At 44.2% G+C, this 21,842-nt stretch overlaps 1 protein-coding gene across 1 annotated transcript in view; it reads right to left on the bottom strand.

Moving 5' to 3' along the window:
- LOC310940036 (zinc finger SWIM domain-containing protein 6-like) overlaps positions 1-21,842 on the bottom strand; it is a gene marked incomplete at both ends in the record, with an annotated part of 48,451 nt that overhangs the window by 7,649 nt on the left and 18,960 nt on the right. The window contains 9 exons of the mRNA XM_083904954.1: positions 1,145-1,280; positions 2,223-2,483; positions 3,597-3,743; positions 3,845-3,991; positions 4,349-4,519; positions 5,903-6,082; positions 7,545-7,695; positions 9,576-9,724; positions 12,346-12,702. Of these exons, the coding sequence (XP_083761080.1) occupies positions 1,145-1,280; positions 2,223-2,483; positions 3,597-3,743; positions 3,845-3,991; positions 4,349-4,519; positions 5,903-6,082; positions 7,545-7,695; positions 9,576-9,724; positions 12,346-12,702 (1,699 nt within the window). The remainder of the gene's footprint in view (positions 1-1,144; positions 1,281-2,222; positions 2,484-3,596; positions 3,744-3,844; positions 3,992-4,348; positions 4,520-5,902; positions 6,083-7,544; positions 7,696-9,575; positions 9,725-12,345; positions 12,703-21,842) is intronic.

Below are 21,842 nucleotides of genomic sequence, written 5' to 3'. Positions count from 1 at the left end.
ACACAGTAGCGCACACTGTTAAACACATGTACACAGATTAATACACACAGAAGCTTGAAGAGCCCGTATTTTGGCAACTTATGGATTCATAATAGTCATTTTGAGGGCGGGGCGGGGGGGGGGAAATCTAGTGGAATAGTTTACATATCATAATATTAAAAAAACATGTGCACTGTATCCTACTGCTGTGCCTCTTTTATTCTATTTCACTTCCTGACCCTGCTCCTCTTCTATTCTGCACCGATTGGCCCAGTCTGGTCATCTGTACACTTTGCTGTAGCCATGGCAACAGTAGTGTCTGTCTGTCTGTCCGTCCGTTCTGCCAACGCCAAATTTCAACGTTACATCAGATCGGATACCGGAACGCCACCTTCACAAACACGTGTCTACGTCACGGTAAAAACTGTATCTCTGCAGTTGTATTCCACAGATCTTTTACACGCACTAAAAGGTAAACACACTGTTTAAAGGAAAGGGGGAAAAAACCTGAACCTGCTTTTAACACGGGGTCGGCTCTTTCATGTGCAGTAGACAGATCGACGTTGGAAGCTTTAGCGAAACGTGGAGAGATCTGGGATCGGATTTTAGTGCGAGGCGTTAAAAACATCCAACGTGTTTACGAGGCTTCGTTCGAGTTGGGAATCCGGACAAATCTAAACACGGTCCTCCACTCTCAGGAGGTTAGTGGCTTTTTATAGGCTCCATTAGACTCAAACTTCCTTCACTGAAGTATCAGACTCTTGCGATGAAAATCTTCCACACGGTACACTACCGTTGAAAAGTTTGGGGTCACCTATACGTATATTTGTATGTGTTTTCCATTAAAAGTCACACTTTTATTCATCAAAAAGTTGCAAAATGATGAGAAAAAAAAGTCAAGACATTGACAAGATTAGAAATAATGATTTGGATGAGTTTTCCATTACCCATCCATTAAAAACCACACATTTGCAGCTAGAATAGTCGTTTACCACATTAACAATGTATATTGGTGTATTTCTGATTAATTTCATGTTATATTCATTCAAGAAAGTGCTTTTCCTTCAAAAATAAGGACATTTCTAAGTGACCCCGAACTTTTGAACGGTAGTGCATGGTTATATCAACACACAAACACACACATATATAATATCAAGAGACCTACCGCATGGCTCTCAGTGCAATTTTGTACGCAAGTTCGGCGTCATGAGGTAGGAGAGAGCTGAAGAGATAACGGGCGAAGGTGTGCATGGGGACACTCTCTCTGTGGACGATCTCGCCGAGGCCGGAGTACGGACCAGCTATTAGAGAAATACACATTAAAAAAAAAAAGTGTGTTTTAGTGATGAAAAAGGAGATTGACAACATTCACCAACACAGCAATAATTTGTGTCATCAATCCAATTTCTGCTGTATAAATAGACTGTTTGATAGTTGTTGTTTTTTTTCCCCCATTGTGCTCCGTGTGAGCACAATTGGTCTATTCCGTTGCAGCCAGGAAGAGGCAAAAAAAACAAAAAACATGCAGCATTAAAACAAACTGTGACGTCAAAAAAACCATATGGTCGTGTGTGTGTGTGTGTGTGTGTGTGTGTGTGTGCAGACTTGGCCTCACGCTTCCCTCTCTTCCTCCACTCCCCCCCCCTTGTCTCTGGTGGGTTATTTTAAACCCCGACAAACTCCCAAGCCGCAGACCACATCACACAGTGGTGCGGCTGCAGCCTCCTGGGGCCTGCGGAGGCCTCAGAGCCTGGTGTTCTATTAGTAATGGAGCCAGAGGTGGGTGGTCGTGCTGGGGCCGAGGCAGGGCTGGGGTTAGGGTGGGGACTGGAATGGAGATTGACTGGGGCCAGGGCCCTCTATGATCCGACACCTCCCTCCACCTCCTCTGTCTGTGTACCATTTCCATAAACCAAGCCCCATTCTGCTCCGGCCCCAATCCTGTAAATGTACACACTGTTGTGTGTGTGTGTGTGTGTATGTGTGTGTGTGTGCTGACACAATTCCCCCGGTGCTGCTGTGTAAAGAGCTCATTTTGGTCTGGCCCAGAGCAGCTCAGCCTCTGTTTGCACCACAAAATGAAAGGATAATAAATAGTGAGACAAAGTCCAATGTGTTTTTTTTTTTGTTTTTTTTATATCCAGTGTTGGGGTTGTGTCTGTGCCTTTGGGTGGAGACTGGGAGATGTGTAGTGAACTAAAAAGGGGGGCGACAGTAGTCATGAAATCTCTCGGCTTCCTCACCCTCGAGCAGAAAGACAGCTTGTTTACGGAAGATTTTGACCAACGACTCGTCCAGTAACACTTCTTGCAGCTTGGCGAGTAGCTGCTCCTCGTTGCGACAGACCTTCTCTTGAGCGTAGAGCCCGTCGGGCATCACCCGCTGCTGGCCCAAACCCATCAACGCTGTCTCCACCGCGAGCGCCGCGTACGATTCGCCGTCTCCGAGCAACCGCTGCACGGGCAATCGCTGGAGGTCCGCTCGGCTTACGACGCTGGAGCAGTCTGTGGAGAGAAGGAAAAATGGTCTCCTGTTAATAAAAAAAAAACCAAAAAAAAAAACCGCACAGTCATGGTCGAAGGTCTGAATCCAACAAGAATCTGGAAATAAAGATCAGTGCCTCAGGAGCATCGCTCAGTTCACGTCTCTGCATCAGAGAGAGCTATTTCTGGGAGCAGAGGAGGCATTTAGGGACAGAGGCAGTAGTTATTTCACCACAGTGTGTACAGTATGTACACATTGTATTTGACATATATATATATATACATATGCAATATGATCTTTCTAAATTTGCTTCGCATGCGGCCATAAAACCTGAGCTGAATGTAAATACACGTGTGAGTTACATTCAAGCCACGTTCAACCGAGTTCACACAGCGCTGATTAAACCGATCAGCTCTCCACAACCCTCTTTCTCTCTCTCTGTGTTTCTTCTCAGTACACGTTCTCCTGCTGGACACGGGAAGTTATTAACTTTTATGTCAGCGACAAATGGAGGCGACAGACTAACGCCGCACTAGTAAAGCGTGCAGACTGCAAACACAAAAGAAGTGCCCTCGAAAAAAGTTTCAGATGCGAATTCTACCGCTCAAAAAACAACTTCTCTGGCAGAAGAATGACATCCACAACAACACAATGCACCAAAATGTGCGCGCTGCAGCTTTAAATGTACACTAACGTTCAAAGGTTTGGGGTCAACTGTACAATTTTTGTTGTTTTTCCATTAAAAGTCACACTTTTATTCATCAAATAAGTTGCAAAATGAGCAGAAAATCTAGTCAAGACATTGACGAGATTAGAAATAATGATTTTCATAACCAGCAAAAGTGATTTCAGCCGTGCTAACATCATTGCACAAGGGTTTTCAAGGGTTTTCTAATCATCCAATAGCTTCTAACACGATTAGCAAACACAATGTACCATTAGAACACTGGAGAGATGGTTGCTGGAAACGGGCCTCTATACACCTATGTACATATTCCATTAAAAACCAGACGTTTGCAGCTAGAACAGTCGTTTACCACATTAACAATGTAAAGAGTGCATTTCTGAGGACATTTCTAAGTGACCCCAAACTGTTGAACAGTAGTGTAGGTGTGAGCTTCATGTGACTTTACCTGAGAGGTCTAAGCAGGTGTTCGAACCCTCTTCTCCCGATCGTCCTGACTCAGTCAGGGTGCTGAACAGGGTACCAATAGGATCGAGGGGGTGTCCCACCCAGCCCTCCATGTTGGTTATGGAGGTGTGGCCTTTCTGGAGAACCTCTGGAGGAACCAAAAGACAAAGAAAGTCAAATCTTTGACAGCTTCACGTTTCCACACACTCATACACATGTATATTGCAACTCCACGGTTCTTTTATTTACCTTTCTTGTGCCGCCGGAAGTGCTCGAGCTGCCTCTGCTGCTGCCTCCGTAACGTGTTGACCACGGCGATGGCCAATCGGAGGGCTTCTCGTGGGTAACCGTGCGAGCGCAGAGCATCGACCCTGGCGCAGGCTGTCGGGACGTGTTCTGAGGGGAAGGTGAAGAAGTCTCAATCACAATTTTCAATCGTTGAATATTGCACATTCTCGAGCCAAACCCAGCGAACGATTATTTTCGTACCGAATTAATGGTTCGGTCCTTAAAATGTCAGACAACGTTAAAAAACGTTGATGTCTTGTTTTGTCCACAGACCAAAATGATTCACTTTTAATGATTTCTTTGTTATGAAGAGCAAAGAAACGACGAAAATATTCACATTTAAGAAGCTAAAACGATCAGAAATCATGTTTTTAATAACGAAAGAAAAGCTTCAAATCGATTCATCTGTGATCAAAATAGTCATCTGTGAATAATCGATTCGAAACGCACACAGACGAGACTTACCATGCCACAGGGGCCAGCCGCGTGAGTCAAACAGGGAACCCTCCTGGTTGTCATGGTAACAGTAGTTGGCATAGAGGTCACTGGCGATAATGTGCTGAAGGTGTCGGTCCTGCCAGTGCAGGTCACAGGCCTCGATGGCTCGTGTGAACACAGTCCGGTGAGGACGCATCTCTGCGGAGGAGGAGAAAAATGCATTAGTTGTCTAACTATATTATATATATATATACTCTGTAAAGTGCCAATAAAGCGAATGTGTGTTTAAAGAAATAGTCTCTGACAACATGTGATAAAAAATGACAACTGTGGAGAAGGGAATTGTGCAGTTAAGACTAAAAACAGTGTTCAGGTGTGTGTGTGTGTGTGTGTGTGTGTGTGTGTGTGTGTGTGTGTGTGTGTGTGTGTGTGTGTGTGTGTGTAAAGGAGCCACAGTAAGCACAACTCCTCCTGAAAACGTTGTAATGATGTAACGAAAAAACCCTTCGCCGCACTTTATCAGCGGTTTACCGTGAGTAATTACACCTGATCCCACACACAACTGTTTCCTAAGATGTCCTTTTTTTTTTTTTGCCCACAAACACCATCTTCCCTGGATGCAGAAAGAGCAATTTTCTCTCTTCTCTTACACTAGCGATTTAAAGGTCCCATATTATACCCTATTTCTCCAAGTTAAACTAGTTCCCTGGTGTCCTAATGAACATGTCTGTGACATGCTTTGGTCAAAACACCATAAGAATGAAGCACCACAGCAGGAGCTAACAGCAGTTTGCATTTGGAAAAGCGATCATTTGCAGGCTCTAGCAGGCACATTGTCGTCATATATAACATGTATCCACTGGACAGATAAATCCTCTGAGGCTGGAAGTTTGTGTAGAACTCTGTGCTGCACTGTGGAGCCAAGAATAGAACTTTTTGCTGACTTTTTCCGGTTTTCAGATACCGTTGCCCTGGCAACCAGTGGTGGACTAAGAAAGGCAATGGCAATATTTGAATGCATTAGGTTTTTTTGTATCATTTCAATAAACTAAATTGTGAAGATTTGCTCCTGGATCAAAAATTCACTGGTTTTTACCTGGAAAAAAAGTGATTCAGTTCAGACTTTAATTACTTTTTTAGTCCTTCAAAACTTGGCAAGGTTGCCCGCGACACATTTTTTTTTTGTGTGGGTTGACAAAAGTCGGGAGAGATATTTTTATTGCTTTGCACGAACTTCGAAATTTCAAGCGGTAACCATTATGACTGGAAATAAATACAACTGTCACCTCAAAAGATTGGCAGCCTGAAGTAGCTTCTGCACCATAGAAAAAAATCTGCCAGGATGCTGAGCGCCTGAATAAAAGCTGTGCGGATGAATGTGCTACATGGAAAAAAAAATTACTTCAAAATTTGTTGAAAGTAACGAAAAACAAACCAAAAAAAAGGATTGTTCCTGCGTGCTCTTCAGGTAGAGGCTTCACCTGTAGCTCGTCTCACTTTAGTCTCACACTTGTAAAGGTAACTAAAGAGTAAATATGTTATTGACACACATACAAAAAAAAAAACGTGTCAATCTCTGACCTTGGTTGCCATGGGCACCCTGAGGCAGTGAGTGGGTGAGGTTGGGCAGCTCGTTGCCGTGGTTACCGTCCTCCCAGGGGCAGACGTCCACGCTGTTCCATCTGCGGAGCTGGCGCAGCCACGACGACTTCTGCTCTGGTTTACAGTGAGGGTTCAGTACAATGCACATCCACAGGGCACCTGGACACACACACACACACACACACACACACACACATCACTTATCTGCCCTACTTTCCAATGTACGACAACAATGTCATCAACATCCTAAAACACAGTTATCAGGCAAGATTGAAAGCTCAAGGCAGTTTTCATATCATCATAACATTGGTTCTCTCCCCCCCCCCACACCTTTAATGCATATTTTTCTATGCTGCTGCTGCTGCCATCCTTGCACTGGAATACAAAATTATTTTAAAAAACAGAACTTAACTAGTCCCAAGGCTATGCTGACTGCACACACATCATTTTGGAGTAAATTGGAACAAACAGAATATGAAAAGTGGCTTGGTCCCCGGGGAGGTGAGCACATTCAGGGATTTTACTCTCAAGACTGCTGAGGATTTGTACACTCTGTGTGTGTGTGTGAGAGAGAGAGAGATTGCGTTGTGCATATGCGTTTGTGTAAAGGTAGAGAGAGTTTCAGAGGAAGGACAAGGACAAGGACAGACGCGGAGACACCGCAAAAGCGAAGTAGAAAAAACGAAAGTCGAGATGATTCGGACGCGCGGGCGAGGAGAAGTGAACGAGGCTCCGGCTGGTGTCTGGAGGAGAGGAGTAGCTCTGACTCGAAGAAGAGAGAGAGAGACAAAAGAAGGAGAAAGAGAAAGAAAGAGGAGAGAGAGAGAGGGAGAGCGGCGCCGAGAGGCAGCATTCACCACACATCAGGGGGAGTGATAAGGACTTGGGAAGAAAGGATTGAAGTATGGACTTCAAAGAGACTGTACACACACACACACACACACTTCCAAAAATACGTGGAACTGAAACAGATGAGATCACTGCACTGTTCTCACAATGTGCTAAACAAGACTAAAGAGAGAGGAGGGGGGAAAAAAAAAATGAACAGCATCATCAACTACAACAGACAGAAAAACAAAGACAGGAGGCAACACGACTGCTGTCCCAGTGACGGGGGCTTGTTGGGTTTTTTCTTTTTTGCGGTTTGGTGAGGAATCGTTTTGTTGTAGATACAGAACGTCTGTCACAACAACTACACACTTTATCAAAACCGAGCCGGCGCAGTCGCGAGCAGCAGCAGCAGCAGCAGCAGCGGCGACTAAATTTGTCATTTTTACACTATTATAATATTTGCGCTTTTGATGAGGCCGTGTTAAATGCCTCCTAAATTACAAAGACACTCCTGCAGAGCTGTCACTGCGCAGAGAAAGAGAAAGAGGACGTCAGTGACGAGTGTGTGTGTGTGTGTGTGTGTGTGTGTGTGTGTGTGTGTGGGAAACAAAGGACAAACAAATAAACAAACAAACAGGAAAGAAATGTGTGCGTGTGTGGCTTTCCTGTCAGTGTCTGGGATCCATCACCCACCTTGCTATATTTGTCCGTGCCTGTGCACATTTGTAGGGACACTGTGTGTGTGTGTGTCTGTGTGTGTGTGTGTGTCTGTGTGTGTTTTCTCGCTCACCCAACTCATCCCAGAGCTGTCTGTACTTGTCGGTCATGGTGGTGCCCTGCTGTCTCCACAGCGCCAGCCGAGGGTCGGCCATGAACTGCTCCGTGATCAGTGTTAACATCCGCGCTCCGTTGGAGTCGCGCATCTTCAGCATCTCCCTCACCTGCAGGCAGAGGACGGGGTGGACGGTTACACACACACACACACTCTTAACACTGTCACACAAACTTCTTGACGACTTCATTATAAGTGATAGATAAAGCACTTATAATGAGCATTTATGAGTATTTTTACATAGTTGTTTATCTTTGCACTTATTACCAGTTTTAAAGTGACAGTATTCATTGTTTGTGAAGAGTCCATCTGTAAATTTAAGTTGTATTTAACTGTATTTAACTGGAGAGAGGTCTCACGTGCTTCATACAGCACATTCTGACATTCAGGTGTTTATTACTGAGAGATACTAAAGTTTTTAACAGAAATCTTCTTTTTAGGACACGTGTAGAGACCCCAGTGTGTTTCTTAATACCATTCAAACTAAGCATTAAGATCCTCGGAGTCGTTTTGTCAGTTCGCTTAACAACGTTGTCTAAAAGTGACAAGATTTTTCCAATTAATTTCACTTATTTACATAAAAAAAAAAGCTTAATTAAGTCGCAGTATAATTGAAGTACTGTTGATTTAGTGCTGACAAGAGAGAGAGAGAGAGTGAGGAGAAAAAAGACCATTCACAAAAGCTGCCAAATGGTAATTGAACTATTTCCTTATTTAAATAAAACATTTAAATTTAAAATGCACATGCAGTATGTGTTTTTGTGATTCGTGTGTGCAAAGGCATATAAGAGGCATAAAAGAGCAGAGGACATTCTAAAAGCTGAGCCGGGGTGGATGATAATGGCCTTGGCTTGCACCCTTTACATAGTGTACAGTACATTAACGCTGCCCCTGCACTGCCGTGTGAAATACCACGCAGCAGAGACGACCACATATCGCCCGTGTTGTTGTTTAATCGTGGGTAGACGGTGTCGGATTGTCTTTCCTTCTATAGATCTTTGTCTTTTTTTCTCTCCCAATCTCAAAATCTCCGTCTCGCAGCAAAGAGCCAGAATGGGATTTAATTCATGTGCCAATATGTATTTTGTCTGGATCGCTCTAAACAGTGTAGGCAGAGTTAGAAGTCGAACCAATATGTTTTCTTCTATGGCCGACGCCAATGCCATTTTTTAAAAGAAAACAGGGTAGCCGATAAGTGCCGTTTGTTGTTTTTCTCATTTCATTTGATAAAATAGAAGAGTTAAATGACAGAGGAATGCCCTGCGCCTCAATCTGACAGTTTATGTCTGCACTGCAGTGCAATTACATACAGTATTACATATTATTACAGACTATTTTTTATATTTTCTACAGTGTTTTATTGTTTGCTCTTTGGTCTATTAGGTCACACGTTTGTATGTTCTATTTGTTGACTGTCTGTTAGCAACATAACTCGAAAAAGTCACACACGGATTCGGATGAAATTTTCAGGAAATGTCCGCAATGGGACCAGGAACAAGTGTTTGAATTTTGGACGTGATCCGTAAACGTTATCACTATTTTTTTGTGCTATTTTGTAGGGGGGCTGAGCTGCCTTGGTGGAGGTCTGCGCTCTCCGAGTGCTTTTCTAGTTTTATTTATGTATCTCTGATGTACATCACTTTGTTTCTTGTGCTTTATAAATAAAGTTGGATTGGATTGGAGTATTAGTAATACAAAATAATCTATAAACTCAATAAAGTGACTCAGCAACAGTCTTCAGGTTTCTGAGGACGATTAATAAACAATAAACCGATGCTGATTATAATAAAAAAGGGCACCTGTCAGCCTGATGAATGGATAAATCAGGCTCCTTGTCTTTTTAAGCAAATATAAGATTATTTGTGACGTCTTGTAAACAGGAAAGGAAACCTAAAGGCACAGAGGCGGACAAGTCCGGCATGTTTTCTACTGTATGTGTTATGTGTTATGTTCTGCGTGTGCATGAATGAACGTTGGCGGGCTCTTGACCTTGCTGAAGAGCAGGTTGAGCTGTTTGCCGGAGCCGTGGTATCCTCCCTGGGAAAGGAAAAGCTTGACTTGCTCCTGAACCTGCTCCTCGTCCAGATGCCAGCAGTTCTCGTCGTCCACGCTGGCCCCTGCTGTAGGGTCCGGGGCCCCTGGACGCACACAGACACACACAGATGTGTATTAGATCACTGGAATATCCTCACCTGTCTCACGTAACATTACTGATTCTACTAATCTGTTTAATCTTATTTTTTTTTTTAAAGCAAATAAATGCTCACTTTTCTCTTAATAAGAATGAATGAGTTCAGCACTGTTTATTCACACAGTATTCTAAGAAGACTAAATTCAACCATAACAAATAATGATAAAAAAAACAACAAAATGTAACTCAAATAGTAAAGAACGTCACAATAACATGGGTTTTATGTTTATTTAAAACATCCTGCACCGCTGAACAAATCTAAATGATATCGACAGCCAAACTGGGTTTGCATCGACGTGTGAAGTAAAAACAAATAATGTGAACTTGTATTGTCCCTATAATTCAGATAATTAAATGTGTTTTCATTTGTTTGGTATTATTGATGGAAGGAGGGCAGATCTATAATTTTCCTTTTTCACACATTATTGTGATGAAGACCTGTCATTCTCCTTTTTTAATTTGCTTTTCTTATTGACGTCTCTGTTCTTCTTCCTCTGTCTTAAATGCCTCAAAACAAACGCACACCTCCGCTTTCTCATGACGTCCCATGCAGTCCCCAGTCTCTCCACCGCGTGTTGTTTGCCCCCCTCTCTCTTTTATTAAAGTAAGCAGCAGGGACAGTATTGACAACAAGAGGTATTCTCCTTTCCTTTATCTCCCGGCCGCCCTCTCCGTCTCTGCCTTCTGTATCGGTCACTCTTTCTCAGAGGTAAATAACGGGTCTATACTGTTGATTACAGGCGCACAGTTTCTACTTTGCTGTCTGGATCTCACTAATGAGTAACATTGATCCCGCCACACTTTGCTTCCATCATGCAGTCAATACACGTATGCATGTATCACCAGGAAAACACACACAAACCTGCATGATCCCGTGGTCTTAAACGTGCTCATTATCTTTTACACACACACACACACACACACACACACACACACACACACATAGAGCCCCTTACTCTAACCGCTCATCTTAACGTAATTCGAACCTGAAAACAAAGGCCCAATCCCATTTCCTCGTTTCTGTCACTCCTGACTGGAACCGAGTGACAAGGGGTAGTGGTTAAAGCCTACTCCTATGAAATGGAACGCCGACCTTCGAGTATGTGACACATCATCACACGCTTTTGCCAAAAGATTCTACATGCCTGTTATCAGCGGCTCGCGTATCGCTCACGTGGGTTGTAATCGAAAGCGGAGTTGGGTTCCAAAAGGTTTCCAACGCCTGGGAATACCGCTGAATACCCGTTCATGGTGCGTCTACGAGACAGCGGCGGTCGCTGGTCTTTGAAACAGAACGACGTTCATTTCAGGCGCAGTTATTTATACATACATTCTTACATAAATACTGCAAACGAACAACTTCAGCAAGGATACGTGATAATTAACAAAATAATACACAACGACCAGCTATTTGTCGACAGACTTTCCATAATCCACACTAGTGATGGGATCGGCAGTTCATTGAGTGTACTGAATCACTTGAATCGGTTCATTAAAATTATTCGTTCCTGCTACGTGACTCACATCCTCCCTGAGTGCAGTACGTTCGCGCCGCGAGTCATAGAGTGAGTGACAGCGCGGACGAGATTCATGTCCCCAGCCACAGTTCAGTTCCCTGTGTCAGTTTGTTCGCGAATCATGACTGAGTCAGTGTACTGACAGCGCGAACGAATCACAGCAGCACGGCAGACACAGTTCTTCTTACTCGTCACTCCCTCCCCGCTCGGCGCACGTTGGCTGGCGTCGTTTGCCGATGTTTCACGAGTGAGTGACAGAACGCGGCAGTTCCACTCCAGGCCGCCACGATCGCTGCTGCGCTCAACTGAACTAAGAAAGGAACGAATCAGTTCATGAAGTGATCCCAGTCAGTTCGTTCACTCAAATGATTCGTTCTCTCCAACTAATTACTCATGACCGACACAACAATAATCCGCACAGGACTGAGGCAGAAAAGGCTCCGCTGTAGTGTACATTTCTGCAACGCTGTCAATCAAAAACTGGTTACCGCCTTACACACGGGAGAAGCTGAGCTTCCGTGGAAGTTTCCGATCTCTTGGCAGTGACGAGACTCTGTTCTGTACCAGTTTAAGTTGAGCTTGAAGCGGTTGTGGTATTGAATAGTAAATACAACACGGTACACGTTTGACGACGTTTTAGAGGAAGCTGAGCTTCCCTTGCTAACACGTTTTGTTGACGGTTAGCATAGCTACGCTACATGCTAATCAACGTCAGCTTCATATCTTTGGATTCTGTTAATCTCTCAGAATGTGTCCCTGAACAATCTCCATTGTAAGTTAGCCCTTACGCCTCTACCTCAACAAGAATCGGGGACACCCAACACCTACCTATGAAAGCACAAAACAAAGGAGTAGGGCAAAGTTGAAGTAGCGAGGGGTAGCGAGGAGCCCCAAGTCTAACTCTCAAAAACACCTGAAGGTCCTGCGAAAAATGTCCTCACATTGAACCAAAAAAATCTGACCACTGGTCCTGACAAGGTCAGTGTTTATGCCAGAAAAGGTCCTAAAGAGGTAACACATACAAGTACACACACACACTAATTTTCCTCACCATGGACCTGGTTGATCTCCGAGTTCTGCGACAGAATCTCGTCAGCCAGCTTCTGTGCAGTGGGCAGAACCTCCGTGTGGTGGACCGATATGAGATACTGGACGAATTTCTGCAGCTGGTCTCTGCTCATCTGGAACAGGGTTTCCGAAATGGGCAGGTGGAGTTTGACCTGCTCGGGCTTCCGTACTCTGTAAAGCGAGAGCGCCACCACGTGGGCGCAGTAGAAGATGTCTTTGTTTCCGCAGGTGCACGTCACCGCCGTGATCTTGCAGCGGTCGAAGCTGACGCTCACGCTGCACACGAGCTCCGGGGACGAGGGGGTGGCCGGGTCCGTCACTGTGCCGCTCAGATGGAAACCTGAGGGAACAGAAGGAAAGGGTTTTTAAAATAATTATTTTACAGAAAGTGTGAAATATTTGGGGTATCAGGTATCCATATTCGTATGATGGTCATAAGAAAGTTATATTCAGACCGCCTGGATTTATTTATTAGATTTTATTGCTGCAGAATTGTCAATAAATGTTCAATGCTCAGTGCTTCTGCCCCTTTTTTTTCCCCCGAGATAACTTTCACTTTCAATATCTGGGCAGTTATTCAACCATTTAGGAATTACGACGTCACAGAGCTCCATTTCTAAGCTTTCCGGTATCCATTTAACCGTCTTCTACCACTTTATCCTCCACATGAGGCTGTGCCAATTTCTGCTGACATAGGGCGAAAGGCGGGGTACACCGTGGACAGATCGCCAGTCCATAGTTTTTTAATTTTCTAGACATCGCAAACGGTCTCGGAATAATGACTACGACAGGATTAGTAAAAGAAGGGTTAAGGCCTATCTTCTCCATCGACTCTCAACTCTCTCTAATGACTCTCTCTGTGATTCTCAGTATAGCGATGCTTAGATAGACAGATGAAGCCAACAATGTGCTAGTAAAAAAACGAGGTGACGGATGAAGGGATGAAGGAAAACAAAAACCTGCTCATTAAAAGTGATTTTTTTTACAGTTTCATAGAATAAAAGCTTCTTGTCCCTGCACTGACGTTATATACACACACACATTCTGTTCAGGAAGACCAGAGGCAAAACAATGACACTATCAACAAAAAGTTACACACTGCAGCTTTAAGGTTTCAGTCTGAACTACTTTCAGGGAAGATCAGAGGTTGGGATGATTAACCAAGACAGAGATAAAGTCATGCATCTCTCCAGACGGACTCAACGACTGGAACTTTTGCCTAAACACTTTTAAATGAAATGGGAATTGGATGACTCACTGACTGTGCCCTTTTGGTAAACAACATTATTCGGGGGGGCAAACGTCTGAGGAATGAAAGCGCACAGACAGGACAGAAGTCGAACCCGTTATATGAACCAGATTCAGTTGGCCGCAGTCACCTGCCACAGGCCCCCATACTCCTCTTATCATGAGAGCATGATGAGGAGCAGCTGCAGCAGTTCGCTGCTCAGACTCTGAGCAAATGAGCCTGACAGGAATCGCAGGAACTAAGTTGAGCAATGAGGAACAGAGATGAGATGAGGAAGTGAGCGGCGAAGTGCGCATGCAACAAAAATGAATAACACAGCGGCTTGTTTTAATATCATGTTTGATCTCATCCCGGCTGCTGTCCGGGAGGCACGGCTGGTCATTATGCACGGATGAATATTAATGAGCGGGGCGGGTCTCCCCCCAGCAGTGGCCCCTAAAACACACGGTGATGAGCATATAAAAGAGAGAAAAACGTGTAGGCGCATACTGTGCCCCAGCGTGAGATCATGCATTTATTAATAATGGGAGTGGTTAGCGGAGATGAGAGTGGCCTTGTGAGTGCATTTATGTGCACAGAAGAGATTTTTTTTTTTTTGTAAAATGCACGCGGACCGGGGCAAAGACATACATCCCTTAAATGCGTTTATCAAAGGGCTGAGCGCACGCATCGCTGCGATACCGAGCATGTATTAGCGCATAATATCAAAGCTGTGCTGGGCGTCGAGGTATGGAGGAGAGGGGAGGGGAGGGGCGGGAAGTTGAATATTTCATAGGCTACAGATGGAAAATGGGTCAAGGGGTACGCACACTGAGCTGAACGCGGGTCAGGTCAATGTAGCTTTTCTCTGTTCGTGGCGGTTCAGGGAGTGCACGGCGAACAGATAGAAAAAAACGGAGACGAAAGCAAACAGGGTCACAATATTTGTCTATAGTGGTGGATGTGGCCCCGGGGTCGCATATAAAAATAAAACTAGCTGGTTGTCGAAGGCCTTGTATTTCCCCTCTCCCGTCTCTCTACAGACATTTGCAGAATCGCAGGCAGGTTTAAAATAATACCCCCTATGAGTTCCTCCGCGGTTGCTGTAAACCTATAACACCACAAAAGGTGCAGAAATAGCAGCCAGTTTTGTTACAGGTGACCTTTGGCTCGGCATTATCTGCAAAACCAATAAGTGTTGGCTACAAATATCCAACGGTGCCGAAACTGCGGAACATTGCCATGGAGATATGCTTTTTTTTTTTCCATGAAAGCCAGCTGGCAGAGAAAGTAACATGTTCATTAACAACATCCACACGAGAGAGAAGGGGGTATGGATCAAATATGAAAACCCGCTCTAGCATCCGTCGTGATCAAAGCCTATACGTCTGCAGCGCTGTCTGCGAGAGGGAGGGGGGGGCTCACAAAAAGGTTTGCATGGTGCAGCTGGTTGTAGAATAGCAAGCTTTCAAAACAAAAGAATATGGAAAAGAATATAAATGAGCAATGGCTTTTAACACTTGCTGATACATTTTGAGTGTGTGTGAGTGTTTGCGCATGGGTGTGTGTGTGTGTGTGTGTGTGTGTGTGTGTGTGTGTGTGTGTGTGTGTCATGAGCTTGTGTTTCAAGAGTGGCCCCTGGTCCAGAGAGCGGAGAGAGAAAAAGAGAACATCAAAAACATGTGGGGCTGAGGGAGCTCAAAGGCAAATCAACGTCCGATATACGCACACTCACATGTGCTCACACACACACACACACACACACACACACACATACTTATCAGACAGCTGAAAAATAAGCTGCACTTTCTCTTGCAATTGTTTGTCTTTTTCCCCACAGGGCAAATTCGCAGGGATACTTTTGTTTGCAACAAACTCAAAACACATGGAGTATGAAAAAACTAAATGAAGATTACAGATTTGCAGTGTTGTGATTCTTTTTTTTTTTTTCCTTTAACGAACACTCGAACGCTGTTGCCTTCCCCAGCCCCTTTCAACCATCCCTCCCACCATCCACATTCCCACCGCTCTTTCTGTCTCACTCTCTGACAGATGGGTAGGTAATGAGTTTCGCCTTTCCCTGTCCAATCGTCTGGGCACCGAAAACTGTCCCCCCACGCCAAAAATGCCCTTTTAATTTAGCCAGGCGCTGAGTACAGGGATATTACTGTTTAGGTACACACACACACACACACACACATTTATGCACACACACCTCCCATGAGTCCTGGTTGGGTGGGTATGAAACCTCCAATGTCTCATGTGCTAGCTATTAAGGATCCTCGTCTCCCCTCGCCCAGCTCCCCTCCCCTCCCCAAGTGGTGCTCATGGCTCTTTTCTGTGCATGTTCAAGAGGCCAGGGTTGGCTTTCAAAGTAACCATGGCGGCCATTTTTAGAACAAGGCCTCTGTGAGGTTGCCCTAGAAACCCCCTCTGACCGCCCTGGTGAAGTCACACTTGGCCAAAAGTGCTGTTCAAGGCAGCGAGAACAGTGTGTGAGAGAGAGTTGAGCAAGAACGAGCATATGTATATCTATATATGTGTGTTCAAATCCCACAAAGGCCTGCAGACCACCCACACACCCTTTTTTTTTTTGGTGTGGGAGGGGGTCCACATCAAAGCATTCCCCCAAATAGCCCTTCACTCAGTCGTTCGCGCTCATTTTGAAATTGTATGACTGCCGATAAGCCAGCTAGAACCACTTCTGTCAACTCAACAACAAGGGGGCCCCCAGATATTCTGCTTTAATTCCAATGAGGTACGACCAAAACAAAGGGCCTGCAACTCCTTCAACGTACATCTGCAGAACACAATTTTGCTTCCCACATGAAGCAATCGGCGCCAATCAGGGCTAGGGCCTGAAAGGTTTGCTCGTCCAAGCACAAAATTGCTGGGCTAAATTGGACGGAGCAACATGCATACATGTCTGCAGTCAGATTAAGATTCTAAATCACATGTGTCAAACTCAAGGCCTGGGGGCCAGATGTGGCCCGCCACGTCATTTTATGTGGCCCGCGACTGATTAATTGGTCTTAAAAATCTGTGTTAAAATAGGTCTATGCTGCTTTAAGGTGTGCGTTGACCATAAACTACATTTCCCACAATGCAAGGCGATTGCGTTACCCACAAAGTGACGGCATCCTGCCACTAGATCACAGTGTATCATTGTATACGCATCATGCGACGAGTGAAATTGAATAAGTAATAAAATACAGAAAGTTATTTAGCAATATGCTAAAGAGTAGTTACATTATATTTGATTATATTTGGTTAGATTTATTCTGTATGACAGTTACATCTCGACCTTTGAGGGTTACCATTATGCTGATGTGGCCCTCAGTGAAAATGAGTTTGACACCCCTGGTCTAAATCAATGGAGAAACTGTAGACCAAGCCGTGGGAAGGTCTTCAGGTTTGTTGGTCCGTGAGTGACGGTCCCCGAAACACAACACAACACGGCGCGGTTCAAGCGGCGCCCATCTATTTTATCTCCGTGTGCGGTAAACTCCTGAATACGTGATTAATTTTAGTGCAAAAAAAAAAAGAGGGAGAAATGAGAGCAAATAGATATTTAAGGCCTATTCGCCTGTGTCAATTCGCTTTAGCCTCACGCATTCATCAAATTACCTCACACGCTGCAGGCGGAGAAGCAACACCACATCACTCCGGTGTTGGCTTCTCTACACTGGCTCCCTCTACAGTTCTGAATTCAATTTAAAATGCTCCTCCTCACGTACAAAGAGCTGAATGGCATCAGGCCCCATCATGGCTTAAAGAGCTAGTTTTTACCTTATCATCCCCACAGATTGCTTTGGTTCTAAAATGCATGTTTACTTGTGATTCTCAGAGTCTATAAGAGTAGAATGGGAGGCAGAGCAAGGCGGATCTCCTGTGGAAACAGCTCCCGGTGTCAGTTTGGGAAACAGAAACCGTCTCTGTACTTAAAACCTTCCTTTTTGATAAAGTTTATAGTTAGCGTTGGCTCAGAAATACCCCTGAACCCTTAGTTATGCTGCTATAGGCTATAGACTGCTGGGGGAACTCCTGTGGTGCACTCACGCTCACTCCTCAGCGTATGAATATGACATTATTACATAACATTAACCTCGTTTCCCCTTCTCCCCTACACTCTTAGAAATAAGGGTTCCAAAAGTGTTCTTCTACAAGGGCTGAGGTTCTACCTGGAACCCAAAGAAAGGGTTTTTCAAGGGTAACACTAATGGTACCAGTAAGAACCATTTTGAATCCTGAGAACCCTTTAAAACCCCTTTCCTGAATAAAGGGTTTTAAAAGGGTTCGCTTCTACCTGGAGCCAAAAAGGGTTCTCCTATGAGGACAAGCCGAAGAACCCTATATGGTTCTACTTAGCACTTTTATTTCTAAGAGTGTAGTTTGTGCCTTTCGTCCCTGCCCTCTATCTCTCTCTGTGTCCTCATCTTTCAGGTGACACCTGGGCTGCAGGATCCAGATCCAATTTCGAGACCGTTATTATTAGCAGCATTAGCGCTGTGGTCGTCATTATTATGTACTATAATTGTGTTTCAACAATCTATACTACTGCTTGTATAAACGGCAATGGTCCTTTAAACATATCACAACCGATTCAGAACTGTCCTGACTAAATGTAAAACTCCGAGGTGTTTGTCGGGTTTTTATCTTTCCTCTCAATAATGTTATGAGGTTCCTGCATCTTGAGAATGCGCGTCGTGATTCGACGCTATACAATAAAACACCGTCAGGAGTCCGATGCGCTTTAAACGTGATTGATTGTACTCTACGTCGAGCAAAGATAGCCTGCTAAACCTGGACGGGGGAATCTAATCCGGTTGGTTGTATTGAACCGAGAGGCCCCACTGAAAGCTGATCTGAACCACAACTGAAGGAAAGTAAAAAGCTCTACGGCAGGTCCAGGTATCGGATAAGGAATTATCGGGAGACGTCCACGTCGAACACAAACTCCATCCCACCCACAGCTAATGGAGCCTTTTTTCCCCTCCTTGCAGCTCCTCAAACTGGCCCCAATTAATAAGACGAGTACAAAGACGAATACGAGGCCTTTCAACATTTTTACAGGCTAAGGACTGTGTGAGTAACAATGAGCACACGTGTGTGGTCCTATAAGGAAGCACCCATACAGAGACTATAAACAGAGATCAATGCCGTTCTGTGGGAGACCTTGCTCTGGGCATGTGTGTGCATGTATGTGCGTGTGTGTCCTAGGTGTGGGATGGGCTGCAATAACACAGCTGGGCTCCGCAGGGGCTGCCATATTTATGCCTTAAACCCCCCCCTCTGTTAAAGCCAAAAAAAAGCCCTTTTTCTCATCTGGTTTGTTTTCATCACACACACACGCTCACACTCACACTGTGCTCATCCCGACAGACAAAGAGATATTCTATGAATTTCAATGCTCGTGACAGCAAAATCATGTTAATCACACAAGGATGGGACGGCGAGGGTATCTGTGAGTGTGTGTTGACGCACGCGGTTGTGTGTGTATGCAAGCATGTACGCGCGCGTTCGCATGTGCAGACTGACAGCTGTGGGGGCAACGGGAGTTGTCAGCGTCTGGCGATCGCAGCGACAGTCGACTTCTGGGCCGCTGCCACTTAGTTGCAAATGCAGTACATCAAGAATGACTTGCAATTTTCTAACTATCACTTTCAAAATGGATTCTAATTTTGCTGGATCGGGCCTGTCAGGCAGAGCTGGTGTTACTGCTCCCGCTGACGGATCCCAAAGGTTGGGTTTCAGACAGCTGACCAGAACAGAGAGACAGTGAAGCCTCTGTTCGGGGATGTGATCGAGACAAGACAAAAAAAAAAAAGAAAAAATGATGAAGCGAAGAGAAAATGCAGCCTACGCGGTTTAATAAAGGAATACTGGAGTTTAACATTATTTGGGGGGAGCATTCTCGCTGAGACGATTGTTGATAATGATGTCTTAACAAGCGATGAGTCACAACTAGGCATGAGACAATATGACAATTTAGTGTCATGACCATCCAAATTAAAACACTTGCGATTCATGAATGTAAAAATATGCTAACGCACTGAAATTATGTTTGAAAAGAAGCAAATTGTTCTTTTGTATTGCTGAGATGACACATATTTTGACGTGAATAACAAGAATCTTAAATAAAATCATGAGGACTCGGAATGACTGGAAAGGTGCAGACTCCCTCTTTGTTGCGACTTTTCGAGACACTTACATGAAATATGAATGATTTCCCACATGCATGATTATCCTGATAATGGAAATTCCCCATTAACAGATTATTTATGCATAATAAGTTTAGAGCCAGGCTGCTTCTTCCTCCATTTTAGACTCCTCTTAGCTTAGCTTAAAGGTGACAAATGTAAGAATGTGGCCAAAAACGGTTACTACATTCAAATTTCAAAATACCGAGGTCTTTTAGGTTTCATTTTCTGACGTAAGTGGCAACCAGTGGCTAAGACTCTACTGACTGCAATGATTGGTAGACTGCGGTAGGTGGCGCCACATGCCAAAACATGATTTCAAAACATAAACGGTCAGCAAAATATATTTTTTTATGCAAATATTTTGGCTGTACTGTTGTTGTTGGTGAGTTTGTTATATGAACATTATTCCTGAATCTCTGTGACATATTAGGAGGAATTTATAGCCAGTTGATTTAGATTTATTACATAATGCACCTTAAAGCACAACGACAGGGACAGCATCTCCAAAAATGCTATATCTTATTTGTACCGTACCAAAGAAATCTACAACTTGTGGGCCAAACGACACAAAGCTGCTTTCAGATGTCAAATTAAGTCCGTGCGCCAGAACAGAAATAGGTCAAACGTTGCTTTAGACATTTCCTGGAACTTTTCCAAGTCAAATTTCAGGAAAATGTGAGCCCATGTGAGAACGCAACAGGAAAATATATACGCAAACATCGCCCTGCGTCCCTCGAACCAGACGCCACCCTTCACCTAAATATCTGGACATAACCCTTCTGGGTTTTTGCACGCGTCTGACTTAGACAATATCCTGCTGCAATCTTCACATAAGAACAAGCAAAACCTCGGAAAATATCCAGAAGCTATTTTCTGGGCATTTCTCTCGTGCAAGACATGCAACTTCCTGGTGTAGCTGCTCCCTGTAGCTGGAATTTAGCGAGCTATTACATGTAACTTCATATTTACTATAAATACTTAAAAAGTAGTATCAATGTCTCTTTTAACAAATGAGTGCAAGCCGTAAAAGAGGTAAAGACAAATATCGATCCTGGTAGCACGGAATAATAATTCTGAGAGGAGTGTGAGTGTCTTAGTTAACTATTTAACACCTAAAATGACTATTGAGTGTAACTTCAGAATGACACCTGTGCGATATTGGGTGAACTGCACCTTTAGCCGCTATTCAGCAAATGTCACTGGAGAAGCCGGTGGCCTGCTAATTCCGTCTCCTGGCTGTACATTAACTATACATTATCCCAATCCATGTGCAAGGTTCATTAGTGTGAATGAAATTACAGCTGGCTGGAAATGAATGTGTGTAATTAGGAGGGGGGGGGGGGTTGGGTCTGTCCCAGTAGAGCCATGCAAGCTATAGAATGAAGGTAATGGGATCCATTGAAAAGCCATTGTCTGCTAGTTCAGTGACTTGAGTCTCTTTCTAATGACAAACCTATACAGTCAAGACATTAAAGCCCAGTGTCCTCTTTCCTGGAAAGGAGAAGAAGACTCCGAGTTCAAGATGAGCCGGTCAAGAAAAAGAAAGGGACAATTAAAGGTGCATTATGTAATAAATCTAAAGCAACTGGCCATAAAATCCTCCTAATATGTCACAGAGACTCAGGAATAATGTTCATATGACATACTGAACTCACCACCAACAACAACAGTACTACCGTCTACCAATCATTGCAGTCAGTAGAGTCTCAGCTGCCGAGCAACCACGGGTTGCCAGTTACGTCTGAGCTACAATGGTCGGAGGAAACGAAACCTAAAAGACGTCCGTATTTTGAATTTGAGTGTAGTAACCGTTTTTGGCCACATTCTTACATATGGCGCCTTTAAACAACTACGTAAATTTCTTTTCTGCAATGCGTGTTTGTGACGTGTGTGGAAAATATGTACGTGAACTCAAAGAAGCCTCTGGGAAAAAATAACAAATATTTTGCATAACTCAACAAAAACTGGTCCACTTGCATGATCTTGAATCTCCAAGACTATAATTTGCACACAGCAGGAAACGACTCGGGCTGCAACGACTGTTGTTAG

The sequence above is a fragment of the Microchirus variegatus genome, assembly GCF_963457635.1.
Source record: "Microchirus variegatus genome assembly, chromosome: 18".
Classification (NCBI taxonomy): Eukaryota; Metazoa; Chordata; class Actinopteri; order Pleuronectiformes; family Soleidae; genus Microchirus; species Microchirus variegatus.
The sequence above is the reverse complement of the archived record's forward strand: the minus strand, read 5'-3'. Positions and strand labels throughout refer to the sequence as shown.